The sequence below is a fragment of the Engystomops pustulosus genome, chromosome 3, assembly GCF_040894005.1.
Source record: "Engystomops pustulosus chromosome 3, aEngPut4.maternal, whole genome shotgun sequence".
Classification (NCBI taxonomy): domain Eukaryota; kingdom Metazoa; phylum Chordata; class Amphibia; order Anura; family Leptodactylidae; genus Engystomops; species Engystomops pustulosus.
In genome coordinates this window covers 16,119,731-16,135,185 of record NC_092413.1, presented here as the reverse complement: position 1 = coordinate 16,135,185, position 15,455 = coordinate 16,119,731, and the positions used below count along the sequence as shown (strand labels likewise).

At 43.3% G+C, this 15,455-nt stretch overlaps 1 protein-coding gene across 4 annotated transcripts in view; it reads right to left on the bottom strand.

The window, feature by feature from the left end:
- Nucleotides 1-15,455, bottom strand: part of USH2A (usherin) — a 493,686-nt gene that overhangs the window by 147,725 nt on the left and 330,506 nt on the right. For all 4 annotated transcript variants that reach the window (XM_072140122.1, XM_072140124.1, XM_072140123.1 and 1 more), the window contains exons 42-43: nt 5,154-5,482; nt 3,068-3,190 (exon numbers count right to left, since the gene is read on the bottom strand). In XM_072140122.1, the coding sequence (XP_071996223.1) occupies nt 3,068-3,190; nt 5,154-5,482 (452 nt within the window). The remainder of the gene's footprint in view (nt 1-3,067; nt 3,191-5,153; nt 5,483-15,455) is intronic.

The following is a 15,455-nucleotide window of genomic DNA, read 5'->3' as shown; positions in this document are numbered from 1 at the left end:
TGGTAGATCCTCCTCTCCTCTAGGTGTAGAGGATGCCCCTGTCTATGGTGATGGTAGATCCTCCTCTCCTCTAGGTGTAGAGGATGCCCCCTGTCTATGGTGATGGTAGAATCGCCTCTCCTCTAGGTGTAGAGGATGCCCCCTGTCTATGGTGATGGTAGAATCGCCTCTCCTCTAGGCGTAGAGGATGTCCCCTGTCTATGGTGATGGTAGAATCGCCTCTCCTCTAGGCGTAGAGGATGCCCCCTTGTCCTGGTCACAGACCGAGGTATAAAAAGATCTTTGGAGAGATCCTTGTACTGTCCGTTCAGGTATTTGTACATTGTAATGAGGTCTCCCCTCAGTCGTCTTTTTTCTAAACTGAATAATCCCAAATTTTTTAATCTGTCAGTGTATTCTAATCCCCCCATTCCCCTAATAATCCTGGTTGCTCTCCTCTGCACCCGTTCCAGCTCTACTATATCCTTTTTATACACTGGTGCCCAAAACTGTACACAATATTCCATGTGTGGTCTGACCAGGGATTTGTATAAGGGCAGAACTATGTCTTTATCATGAGAATCTATTCCTCTCTTGATACATCCCATTATTTTATTTGCTTTAGCAGCAAGTACAGTGGACTTGGAGTGACAACTCTTCTCTTGTCCACTTTTATCCTCCTTTCAGCATTTGGGACGACTATTATGGGAATAGTCCCTTTCTTTAATGGCTTTTGGAGGCAATGGAGGAGAAGGAACCATCACCACAGCGGGTATTCATTTCTGGTGACAGAACGGGAACTATAAATTGGTAGTTTGGGAAAACAGATTAGAGTGTATAACTTTATGTGTGGAAGTGTACCTTGTGGGTGTGAAAAAGGTTGGGGTAGTACAACGGTAGACACCAATCTATAAAAAGTCTAGAAGTGGTATTAATACTATGTGGGAGAATAAATTAGGACATTATTACTGTGGGACACCACAAAGGCACCATTACTTTGTACGAGAGACAAAGTGAAAATTTTTGCTGTGTTGGGGAACAAAATGGTCTATAATCAATGGAAATGGGGAATGGCTGGAAGCTTTGACAGAGTTGCATAGGGAGGGGGCCACTACCTGAACTTTGAACTCTGAGTCTGAACTCTGGAGCCCATGCCTACCTTGTAGATTTACTGGATACTAAAGTATCAAATATATGGTTGTGAAAACCTGTTCATGCCCCAAACGCACATATTATCAACCAAGAAGAAAGGTCATGGACACATCTGTTCATTATGGGTTTTCTGGAGTAAAATGTTTTTTATGTTTTAGCATGACATAATATCCCTGTCCTATAGAGGACTGATCAAGGACACATCTCCACCCAAGACAACAGGTCAAGAACACTTCTCCAGCCAAGAGCACTTGTCAAAAACGCATCTCCAGCCAAAAGGAATTGTCAATGACATATCTCCAGTCAAGAGCACATCTATAGACAAGTGGACTGATCAAGGACACATTTCCAGATAGGATGACAGGTCAAAGACATATCTATAGCCAAGGCAATACATCAAGGATACATCTCCAGCCAAGAGGACCGGTGAAGAACACATCTTCAACCAAGAGAACTGGTCAAGGACACAATGCCAGCCAGGATGAGAGGTCAAGGACACATTTCAAGCCAAGACTACAGGACAAGGACACAACGCCATCCAAGACTACAGGTCAAGGAGACATCTCCAGCCAGGAGGACAGGTCAAGGACACATCTCCACCCAAGAGAACTGGTCAAGGATACAACCCCAACCAGTACGAGAGGTCAAGGACACATCTCCAGCCAAGACTACAGGTCAAGGACACAACGCCAGCCAAGACTACAGGTCAAGGAGACATCTCCAGCCAGGAGGACAGGTCAAGGAGACATTTCCAGCCAAGACTACAGGTCAAGGACACATCTCCAGCCAGGAGGACAGGTCAAGGACACATCTCCTCCCAAGAGAACTGGTCAAGGACACAACCCCAACCAGGACAAGAGGTCAAGGACACATCTCCATCCAAGACTACAGGTCAAGGAGACATCTCCAGCCAAGACTACAGGTCAAGGACAGAACGCCAGCCAGGACGAGAGGTCAAGGACACAACGCCAGCCAGGACGAGAGGTCAAGGACACATCTCCATCCAAGACTACAGGTCACGGACACATCTCCAGCCACGACTACAGGTCAAGGAGACATCTCCAGCCAAGACTACAGGTCAAGGACACAACGCCAGCCAGGACGAGAGGTCAAGGACACAACGCCAGCCAGGACGAGAGGTCAAGGACACAACGCCAGCCAGGACGAGAGGTCAAGGACACATCTCCATCCAAGACTACAGGTCACGGACACATCTACAGCCAAGACTACAGGTCAAGGACACAACGCTAGCCACGACTACAGGTCAAGGAGACATCTCCAGCCAAGACTACAGGTCAAGGACACATCTCCAGCCAGGAGGACAGGTCAAAGACATATATCCAGCCAAGAGGACAGGTCAAGTACAAGCCTCTATATAAATACCATAGTTTTATGGATTCCACTTTTTTTTAAATTGTAACAAATTTTTAACAATCGGTGTGGCTATCACCACTAAAACAAAATCATTACTGACCTTGATTGACATTTCTGAACGGGTTGAACAGTGAGGTCAACAGAACTTCTGTATGTTATGACCATAGTTTCTTTTAGTATCAAACTTTTAGTAATAATTTTTTGGGGGGGATTTTGAAGCAAACACCATTTCAATGGAGTCATTATTGATGCCCTTGCTACAAAGATGTGGACAAGTCCAGCAGAAAGCAGCTGTAAACATCTGCAAATTATGACCATTGATTTTTTTTTCAATCCAACTTTTTGACATCCCAATTTTTGAGAAATTTTTCTAATTTCCAAATTAACCTTCAAAATTGTTTTTTAAAATTTTTTTACATTTTTTTTTTATCTTTAACCTATAAAAAGATCCGTTCCCCATATTATTTCGCTCGGCTGTAATATTGGGTTTGCCGCAGACGACAACGCGCAGTACGAAAAAATGCCAGGACTTGTTTTTTTTTCCCCCGTTTTGTAATCTTACCTGCTAAGACCCTTATCTTCACAGAACCACTGAGTTCCTGAGTAAATATTCTGCCACAGATTTAAATCTTCAGGGGGATTTGATGTAAGTGGTTGCAGGATTGTGCGTCTCAGGAGTTCATATCTAACACAAAAGACAAGCAGAGCGTCCGGATTATCTCGACTAATATTATTAAACAAAAAACAGGCGGTTTTCAAACACGATTTTGTTTTTACAGCTGCACAATTGCGCAGATAAACAGGTTGCCGTATCCAAACTTATTCTGCTACAAATTGCAAAAAAAAAAAAATAAAAAATTGTAATTAAAAAAAAAAATAAAAAATCCTTTAACACCGATAATTAACTAGAGGTCTTTATCATGGAAATGCCATCTACCGCCTCTGTCTATCACACCAGGACGTTACCGTATTATAATCTATGGCAGTATATTGCACGTTCAGTCCCTTTATAGGGTTAAAAGATACTGCGTTTGTGTCCGTGGTATTGGGGGGCTGTAGGAGATATTTTTATCGCATCTATTTAATCATCCATTATTTAGGTTCCTACAGGATTTCTATTGGAAAGTTCTCACTAATGACAATTTGCATTAATCTGAATGTGGCATGGAGGGGTGCGATGTGCTGCAGAGGGAAGGCTAATGCTCTGCACATCAAGGGGGGATGGGTGTGAGTTTTGAGGAATTTTTATTAAGATATTAGATAGAGGGTACAAATATATGAGAGAAAGAGATATAAAGTTACACAGATATGAGATAGATAGATAGATATGAGATAGATAGATAGATATGAGATAGATAGATAGATATGAGATAGATAGATAGATATGAGATAGATAGATAGATAGATAGATAGATAGATATGAGATAGATAGATAGATAGATAGATAGATAGATAGATAGGAAATAGATAGATAGATAGATAGATAGATAGATATGAGATAGATAGGAGATAGATAGGTAGATAGGTAGATATGAGATAGATATGAGATAGATAGATAGATAGATAGATATGAGATAGATAGATATGAGATGGATAGATAGATGGTAGATAGATAGAAATGAGATAGATAGATAGATAGATAGATAGATAGATAGATAGATAGATAGATAGATATTAGATAGATAGATATGAGATAGATAGATATGAGATAGATAGATATTAGATAGATTGATAGATAGATATGAGATAGATAGATATGAGATAGATAGATATGAGATAGATAGATATGAGATAGATAGATATTAGATAGATAGATAGATAGATAGATAGATAGATAGATATTAGATAGATTGATAGATAGATATGAGATAGATAGATAGATAGATAGATAGATAGATAGATAGATAGATAGATATGAGATAGATAGATACGAGATAGATAGATATGAGATAGATAGATAGATAGATAGATATGAGATAGATATGAGATAGATAGATAGATAGATAGATATGAGATAGATAGATAGATAGATAGATAGATAGATAGATAGATAGATAGATAGATAGATATGAGATAGATAGATAGATAGATATTAGATAGATTGATAGATAGATATGAGATAGATCAATCAATAAAAATAGATAAGATATGAGATAAGAAATTGCGCCTAATTTGTCTTTGTATTTCTCCTGCTTCCATGTTTATGCCTGATTTAACATTGATTTGCGTCTATATGGGTGCAAATAATTGCGCAGTCCTGACCGTGCTTAGTAACGGCTATGGAGTGATTTGTGTGACAAAAGACAAAGACAAAAAATAGACTCACAAAAGGTACAAAAAGAGCTCAGAGGCTGCGGCGGTGTCACTAGGCTGTGGCTGTGGCCTCTGATGCTTCTGTTCTTCATCTTCCTATGTTTTATTTCTATGGTAAATGTCAGTCACTGTATGTAGGGGCAGTGATGTATAGAGATAAGGGGCGTAAGATGCCAAAAACAGCTCCCTGAGAAGCCCCTCCCCTTGTGCACTGAGAAGCCTAATTTGCATAAATGTAAAAATTAATTTTCTGTGACTTTTACTTGGTTTGACTTTTTTAAACTCTTCTTCATGAATTAATTAAATTTTTTTTGAAAGCCAATTTCCCCCGTTACCTGATATCCGGTCCATTAGGCCTTAAAGGCGGCTGCCATGAAACGGCAATGAATGTTTCACTAACGGGTATCACTGACAGCGGGCGGACGCCTTCAGGAGGGGCGGAGTGTGTGGTCACATGAGTGGGCGGGCTCTCGGTGCACCCCCCGTGATATGACCCCCCTCCGGAGCAGACCACTAGGGTCACAGAATAGTTACTGTATGGGATGAGCCCGGTCATGATATAACTCATCAGTGCGGGGTCAGTCAGGAGGATCCGAGGGTCCGGCATGCGGATCTCATAACTTATTACATCTCCATTTGGTCTGAGAGGAGGACGCCAGGTGACCTGCAAGAAGAAGAAGAATCAACCAAATACAACTTCTCTTCCCTTTACTCCCAGTAACTGTGTGAGGGATCTGCCAAAATGTAACCTCCAGCTCTGGACCGGGATCAGCTCCTCAGGGAGATACCGATATACTGAGGGTTATTATATTATGATCCATCCAGGTCCATAGAAATAAGTCTAGAGCAGAAGGGAATCTAGAAATCTCTATAATAATTTCTCACTTCGCCCGTTTGGACTAAACTACGCACCAGATCAGACCTTGAGTACAAAACTACCGCCGGTTCAGCGCAGCTGCCCACCCGTTTTATCAGGAGACTGGAGCCTCCCGATAAATCTGCCCATTGCCGGAGGGCCGGGGGCAGCATCTTACACTTAGAGCCAGCGTATGATAAATCTGCCCCATAGATAGAGAATAAATAGACAGTAGCGCTCCACTGCCACCCATTGGTGGTCGGGGGCACCATCATACCCCGGGGCACTGAGCATCGGTGTATGAAGCAGTCGCTAGTGTCTCAAACATGAGGCATTTTATAATACGGAGAATGCGACTGCACAAACCTTTCCATAAATATGGCGAAAACTCAGAAAACTAAAAAAAAAAACCATATAACTCAAAAAATTCATCACACAATGGAGACGTCCGCAGTGTATAATCTGGAGAAGCTTTGTGTGGTTGAAGTGCACTTAGCACCTCTCCGATTTCAAGGGCGATGTATAGGAGCGGGATGAATGGGCAGAGTACACAGCTCCACGCTCTCTGCTCTTCCTGAGGCTCGGGGCTTACAAAACGGATCTTGGCAATGTAAAGCGTGAAAGCCTCGGAGCTCAGAAGAGAGAATAAGCAGCGCGCTCGGTGATACGGGAATGTGGGCGCGTGCAGTGCGGAGTCACAATCTTATCATTATTTCTGGAGTTATTGTACGGTAACCTTGGGAAATATCGCTATCAGTGATGAAGAGGTTTACACAGATTTCAATCTGATTTTGAGTCTCTTTCCTTTAGCATGTAAAGGAGTCCTGTCTACAGGGCCGGCACCAGCACTGGGCATACCTGGGACAAGTGCTGGGGCCCAGAGCTGCTGGGGGGGCCCACTTAAGGCTGTACATAAGGAATCAAGGTCTGTATCCATGAATGAATCCATAGGGGGTGAGGGGGCTGCATCTTATGAATCCATAGGGGGTGAAGGGCCTGTATGTAAAATAACCATAAGGGGGGTGTTTGGGATGGTAAACTAGGGAATATTTTAGGAAACAGGAGACTATTTGATTTTCTGAATTTTTAATGCCGCCAAATGAGTTCACTGCAAAGGGGCCCAATGAGGCTCTGTCGCCCAAGGGGCCTACTGATACCTGGAGCCGACCCTGCCTGACTAGGTATCGTTGCGACACTGTGACAAGCATGGAATCACACATTCAGATGCGGAACATCTCTTCTGGTTCAAGTGTTATCAGCACAGATTCTCATGCGGGTTCATCAACGACTGGACACCTTTAGCTCTGTGTTCAGCACCAAGCATAACACGTTACATAGCTGTGCATCACAGGGGTCTGTGCTTGTTCAGGGCACAATTCTATATCTATATATCTATATGTCGCGGAGCTTGCACTTACCTTCACTCAGCGCGGTTCGGTGAACTCCAGTGCGTTCCGATGCTTTTCAGCGCAGCAACGCCACCTGGTGGACGGCGGAGGAACTACCTTAATAAATCCCGGCCGGACCCGAATCCAGTGCAGAGAACGCGCCGCTGGATCGCGAATGGACCGGGTAAGTAAATCTGTCCCACTGTGTTCTGATCAAAATATTAAAATGATTGTTCCCAATGATGAACGTATAGCGGGGAGAAAAACATCCAAACACAGAATAGCTACTTTTTGGCATTTCACGTTAAAGTTTGAACAAAAAGTGATCAAAAGGTCAAAAAGTGATGATAAAATCCCGCAAAATTACATTGATTAAACAAAAAAGTTGTGAATTTTTGAAGGTGGGGAGTGAAAAAACAGAAATGTAAAAAAACAAAAAAAGGTCCAGGTCGTTTAGCTGTTCCAGCTCTGCATTTGGAATTTTTTTTCCAGCTTCCTGATATTTGACATGGAATATTAAATACTGATAGTAAATCTATCCCACATATGATGAGGCCTCATACAGCTCTGTAAAATTTTGGGGGGGGGGGGGGGCGGAGTTGTGAATTTTTGAAGGTGGTGAGTGAAAAAACAGAAATGCAAAAAAAAAAAAAACGAGAAAGTTCCAGGTCGTTAAGGTGTTAATGATGGATGGATGTGAATGTAATGTGTTTCCCCCCACGTCTCTCGATCTGGACGGGCGCCCACCTTTTCTATAAAGCTTTTGATGAAGTTCTAATGATGGCATGAAACACGTGGCGCTCGCTTTTACGGCCTTTCCATTGATTTTTGTAATAATGAAAGTAGCTTTTAAAATCACAAAGATCATTATCTTTTTTTTTTTTTTTGGCTTTTTACTTTTTTTTATATGTACATTTACTCCGCTCTTTTACTTGTCTGTAACTATTTTGCTTCCGGTTGGAGATGTGGGGCACATTTACTTACCCGACCATGCGCGTTCTCTGATCCGGAATGTCCGACCCGAATTCACTACGATCATGCGCCCGATTTCCTACATGTGTCGCTTCCCCGCTCAGGTCCCCGAAGTTCACCTTCTTCTTCCTGGTCCATGTAGTTGCTTGATCTTGCGACACAAATCGAAAGTTATATCCCACGCTCAGTCTGAATCAGTGGGATCGTCCGACGGCCCATCCCCCCGATTTGTGTGCCACAATACCCTTCTAGATCCCTGTCCCGGCTGCGCAATCCCCGAAAAGTCTGAAAACACGGCGGAAATGCAGCCGTGGGACCCTTAGTAAATAAGCCCCGTAAGACTTTGCCTTGCTCTATATGCGGGGGTCTCTGTATCACTTGGTTTCGCTTCCATCACACAATGGTTCTCCATGATGCAGCGAGTGATAAATCCTGATCAGTGTTTTTGGCCAAATATTTATTGGGGCAGTTGTATCTTTCCTTTATTGCAGTTTTTTTTGCACATTTTTTGCGACTTATCTGAAGTTTTTCCTTCTTTGTGCCAAGCCCATCTTTGATCTGGACCTGCTGGCAGTTGTTGCCACATGATTTATATATATATTAAAATTGTGACAATTTCAGAAATTGTGCAAAATGTGAGCAAAAAACAGCACTATGGGGCAGATTTACTTACCCCGGTACTGTCGCGATCCCGCGGTGCATTGTCCGACGAGGATTCGGGTCTGCCGCAATTCACTAAGATGGTGCGCCTGAGTTCCTGCATCCATCACTTCTGCGCCGAGGTCCGGCGGAGTCCACCTGCTTCTTCCTGGTGCATGTGAGTGCGTGTCTTGCAACACATTTCTAAATGTCTGAATCCGTCGGGTTGTCCGATGGCCACACCCCTGATTTCTGTCGTGTGCAATATGGCGCCGATGCGTCAAAATCCTGGGGCAATTTGGCGCAAAATGGAAATCGTCTGGAAATCTGACGAGAAAGCGCTCCGCGGACCCTTAGTAAATGAGCCCCATTGTATCTAAAGGAAATCGGCCCATAGAGAAATCAGAACTGCTCCAAGAGAAAGAAAAAACGCAGGTGCAAATTGCAGGGCTGAGATACATCCAATATTATGCCCCATAATTCCCAAATCTAATTTTAACCCTTGTGCTGCACTTTTTGCAAAGGCCCATTGGGACTTAAAAGTAATCACTGAATTTACTAGTAACGTTGTCCCATTCCGTGAAATTCTAAGAAATTCTATTAAAGGAAATCTACCATTAAAATCCATCCTGATAAACCAGGGGCACTAATTTGTAGATCCAGGCACCAGGACTGTGGTATCTTCTTATAGTTTTTATCCATGGCCTCCTTCCTTCTAAAATCAACTTTTAATATTATGCTAATGAGTCAGAAAGGCAATGGGCTTGTTACAGGAGGCCTCTCCAAATCTATTGGTTGTCTGCAGGGGGAAGGAGGAGAGAGAGGATGAGGGAGGGGCTGGTCTGAAGAGGAGCTAGAGCAATGCTAGCTCCCAGGACTCAGCACACGACTCTGGCAGGGAGCCAATCATGATAAACTAAAGGATTGTAAAGAAGTAAAATGATTTTGGGACTTACCAAAACATAATTTATATTGAGCATTGCAGCCCTTTTGGAACTTGTCACCACTGAAAAATGCCTTTCATGATGACAGGTTCCCTTTAACGACAGATTGGTAACTGGTTCCTCCAGATTTCAATGCTCCACTCAGGTCATTCTGGAATTGTGTTTGCAAAATACTACTTTTTGATAGTTTGTTTGATAGACTATTTTCAAAAGCCCTGGTAAAAAGTATACTTCTGTTTTGTATTTACAGACCAATGAGTCTCCATGGTAACAGACTACAAACATTCTTTGTGTAGTCTGGTCCCTTTGCCAGCTGTTACTCCCTTCCTTCTTCTCCTGCCTGTAGTTTAGCAAGACAACAGGGTCCAAAGTAAAAGAGCTTCACATCACTTCAAAGCGTAGGATTTGTTTCAAGTTTGTCGCCATAAAAAGACACCGGCCTGCAGATTCTGCAAAAAAGCTAGAATGTTTTTTGAATGTTAATCTGAAAATGCACTTTAATTTATGATACTTGAATTATATTTTGTGCGCTACGTAACTCTACTCTTAAAATAGTTATAAAGGATGTCCAGGAACAGCACCACTCCTGTCCATCAGATGCAATACCACACACGGCCTGTAGACAAGAGTGGGGCTGTTTCCTAGTAACAGGCAGACTAATAACACAGTGTTGATACAAAATGAATTAACATAAAATAATATGTCATAATGGGTGTCCTACTGCCCGGCAATAAATATCCCATAATGACAAATATTTGTGTCTACTTAATGGCCGTAAATTAATCAGCAGATTCTGAGACGTGTTGGAATTGATGGCCCTGACTTGATGTAAAAACTGAAGTCATCATTTGGATTTAATAAGGGTCATTAAATACTTGAAAATCAACAGCCTCAATATCCGTATGTGATGTGAAGAAATGTCTGACACACATCTAGTGAGCATCATATTGGGGCACATTTACTTACCTGTCCCTGGCGCATTCCCCGCGGTGCGTTGTCCGACGAGAATGAATTCTGCCGCGATTCACTAAGATCGTGCATCCGATATCCTGCATGTGTCACTTCCCCGCTCAGGTCCCTGGAGTTCACCTTCTTCTTCCTGGTGCATGTAAGTGCATTGGATGCGACACAATTTGAATATTAAATCCCGCGCTCAGTCCGAATCAGTCGGATCGTCCGATGACACCGTCCCCCCATTTCCGCCACATGAAAGCCGGCGCAGCTACGCCACAATCCGATCGCTTGCGACACAATCCACAGTTAAATACCTGTCACAGCGCGTTCCGCGGACCCTTAGTAAATAAGCCCTTTAATATATAATCCTATACAAGCTCCTCACTAACAATACAAAACTTGCAGAAATAAATAGTACAAGTGAATATAAGAAACTGTAATAGAGCTTCTTTCTCCTCTTTTCCAGCTTCTTTCTGACTCCCCCTCCTACACTGAAGTCAAATCTGAAATTTTTGATTAATACATGAATCCATGTAGAGGAAGGGCAACTTACAGATGTATTACATTACAGTTTACAGTAGTAGTCTATGGAGAGGGATTATAGTAATAGTATGTTTTTAAGTGGGGGGAATTCATTAGGACTGGTATTTTAACCACTAGTATTAATTCTCCCCATGGCGGCCCAGATCTGCAGAGAGTGCCCGGCCTCTTAGTAGATGCGGGTGCAATCTCCACCATGTTGGATCTGTTTTGACCAATATTACTGCTGTAGTCTCCCACCGATTTCCACGCATTCACTCCCCTGCCCGCCCATCCTACTCCCCTCCCCGCCCATCCAACTCCCCACCCGTCCATCCAACTCCCCACCAGCCCATCCAACTCCCCACCCGCCCGCCCATCAAATCCCACTCCCCACCCGCCCATCCCACTCCCCTCCCGCCCATCCCACTCCCCGCCCAAAGTGTTGTGTGGGTCAGAAAACTCTCCGAAATGGCAAAGAAGTGGAGATTTTTATGTATCCTTCTCAGAAAACTGTCAGAGCAGACATAATAAATCTCCCCCAGTATGTTTCTATAATGATCCGACTGATGATTCTGATGAAACAGTTATGGATCAGAATTTCCTCTACTTTTGGTGTGTAAGGGAGACATCATGGCAGCTAGTCCCCAGCCACCAGCTCTAAGACAAAAGAGAATTACAGTGTGAGGCTGCAGAGGGGAAAACTGATCCTCCTGCATCAGCTGCCAGTCTACTCATAATTGCCTCTTCACTTACCCCGCAGAAAGTTGCCTAAGCATTGAGGTTTGTAGTCTACTAGTGTTATGGAATCCTGAATCCTCATCACTGACTAAGTCCTGTTTCCCTTTCAATGGCTTGTTTCTGGAATTCTCCCCTGACTCTGCACACGCGCGGTTTTCCCTGACCTATGGCCTTTTCCTTTATTCCCCTGAAACTTTTCCTGCCCTGATCTTGGCTTTCATTTGACAATTCCATAGATGTTCCTCTGGTGGAACCAACCGTAAGAAGTAGCAGTGAGTAGAGATGAGCGAACCTGATTTTTGGGTTTGGGTTCAGCGTTTGGGTTTGGCCGTCTGACACGGCCATATTGCCGGATTGGCGGCTGAGCGGTCAATCCGGCAATTTGATACTCCTAACAACTAGCTATAGCTATAACTGGCCAGCAGGACACCCCCTAGCCAATCATAGCCATGACTAGTTGCCAGGGGTGTGAATCTGCCCCATCAAGTCTGCTCATCTATTACAGTGACTAGTGACCCTGTTGCTTAGAGGTCCAGACCCCTGTATAGAGGTTAGAGAGGGAATACTGATGGGGTCATGGGGATATTGCCCTTACTTTAATCCCACAGGACACGAAGGCTATAAGACAACTGGCCACAACAGAATCCCCCCCGCCTTCCCTGCTCAGCAATAGAACAATAACATCACTAGGCCACTCCTCTCAGTCCAGCCACCAACCAATGATGATGCAGATCAACAGAAATATAACTGCCGTGTTCAACGCAAAATTGTACAAAAAATAACTTCATTAATAGTTATCTCTTTAGTGACCATGATTCATTCCTAGGTTTAGTGTTCCTTTAACCATCGGTAAGAATAAGAGATGCCTAGAGGATAAAATATCAATAAAAGAAAATGAAGGCTCATACGTTACCCAATTATCTCACTAATTAAAACGAAAAGTCTAAAAAATCACTTTAGTCTACTTTGAATCTTGCCTATTTTGTTGTCTGTTGTGTCTCGGCAGGCTGATCCTCTCGCGCCTCGTACAAATGAGCGTCGCTTTGTGTCTTGCTGATCAAACCCGTGTAGCAGTGCATTTGGCATATGTACAAGGCGATATTCGCAGAAGCATGTGTGTGTTTACACAAAAGACGCTTCAAAGCCACAAAAATCCCTCTTGTTTGGTTACACTAATTTCCCTTGAATGAAGTTCTGTACGCGAGCCAAAACAATAGTAGTTATCCAGCCCTCCCGAGCCCGGTCCCACATGAATACGAGAAATAATTGAAAACTTCTTAGGTAGTCCTGGAAGCCTCACTGATTGTTTTAGCATCACTTTTTATGTGTGATTGAGGACGGATTATGGAATCTCTTAAATTAATTAATCAATCAATTACATTGGATGCCCAATGCAACTTTATCAGTAAAGAGATACAATGGCTTTTCAAAGGGTCTTCGTACTAAGAGAGGGCTTTAGGTCGTCAGATAAAATCAGATAATCATCAGATAAAAATCATCTGAATACGTCAATCCTATTGGGATTGGCCAATGTCTAAGGTGTATGGAGCCTCCCTGCTCTCTTTCGACGGCTCCAACGGTCGATATTGTGGAAGAATAGGATTTTGCTGTGCCCTTCTACTAAAAAATGAGAGGATATTCAGGTGCATCCAAAATCAATGGGGCAAATTTACCTACCCGGTCCTGTCACGATCCCCGCTGTGCGTTGTCCGATGAGGATTCGGGTCTGCCACGATTCATTTAGGTCGTGCGTCCAATTTCCTGCATGTGTCGCTTCCCCGCTCAGGTCCGCCGGAGTTCACCTTCTTCACGGTGCATGTGAGTGCTGATTGTGCGACACAATTTGGTTTATAAATTTCCCCTGATTTGTGTTGCATGCAAGCCGATGCCGATGCGCCAAAATGCGATCGTGTTTGCCAAAAACCCGGGGAAATTCAGCACAAAAAGGAAATATTTGTGAAACGTTACAGAATCGCGGTCCGTGGACCCTTATGCCCCTATGTGTTGCCATATACCTTTGGTGTTAGCTATTCCTTCAGACTAGTGTATCTTTAGACTGCATATCAAAAGGAAGCACACTACTGACAATATGGGTTTTGCATAACGATATTTAGCGGAAAAGGGTCAGGCATGTGTAAATTGAACATGCCCAAACCTTATTTCTATAGACATCTGTTTTGGGAAAGTTCTGACACCCCTATGCACATTAGGGGGCTTACAAGCACTGAAATAGGCGCAATTCTCGGTGCATGGCCAAGTATTTTGCGTATTCCCCCCTAAAGCCGATGCTTAAAGGGACGTGATGAGGGGTCGAAGCTGGCGGCAGAGTGGGTCAATGTTCCTGCCTCCGCTTCTATTCTCAAGCTATAGCCATTCAGGCCACGACACATGGGTGCACATGGTGCCAACGTATAATAAATCCCCCCCTAGATGTCCAGTTGAACTATCCTAAATCCATGACTTTGGCCAATGTATACTTGAGGTATTTGACCATCTTTGGAGTAGATTTTTCTCAAACATTTGTTGTGAAGGGTCTTGAAGAGTCTAAAATTTTTCAATAGAAAAACATTATTTCCATATTAAGGAAATTGATGGACGCAGCTAAGGGGTTTTACAAGGATAAACTGTGGGGGGTCCTTTTCTTCAGATACAGTAGATCAGTGATTGCAAACCTTTTCGACGCTGAGTGCCCAAACTACATCCAAAACCCACATATTTTTTGCAAAGTGCCGATGCGACAATTTAAACAACTCCCTGCTCTGTCACATGTTTAGATTGTATAGGCTTCTGAGGACACCAATACAGTAGAAAGAAGGAGAAAAAGCTTTGTCATTGTAACTTCCTTCTAGGGTCCTGGGCTGCCTGAAACTGCAATAGGCCTTGAGTACTGTCTGGCGAAGTCTGCGATGGGGCGATGGCTCGGGTGCCCATAGAGAGGGCTCTGAGTGCCACCTCTGGCACCCGTGCCATAGGTTCGCCACCACTGCAGTAGATGATCAATTCCCTTAATTCCCAATGAAAGGAACTCTAACTCAATGTTGTTTTAATTGATATGTCAAGAATACTTAATACATGTGGGTCGCACCTCTGGAACATACACCTGTCTCCAAAATGATAGTCCCCAGACCCCCACCTATATTGAAGCCCAGCTGAATAGAAAGGTGGCCAAGTATTCACACTACACTCCATTCAACTTTTTGGGATGGCATGAGCAGCCACCACCCATTTGGGCAGGATGGGACATGGACAAGGGTAAGAGGACCCTAGTATTATGGGTATGTGTCATAAATAGTGAAAATAGTGAAAAGCCAGCTACCACGAACTGATCAACATGTAAGGGTACACGGGGCTAGATAATAGATAGATTCCCATAGACTGCTTTGGATTTCATACTTATGTATATTCCTAGAAAAACCTGTGGGAAGCTAACAATGCCTATCATTATATAGTTTATAAGCTCTAAGACAGAGACAGATTATCCATCCTTGTATTTCTCGCGTGGAGAGCCTTTAACGACAGTCTAAAGAGCATAATTGTTGAGAACTTTGATTCCAATGTAACCTACCATATCCGTATCGACTTCTACATACAAGCCATCCCAGTTGATAACATCCATGGACTAGA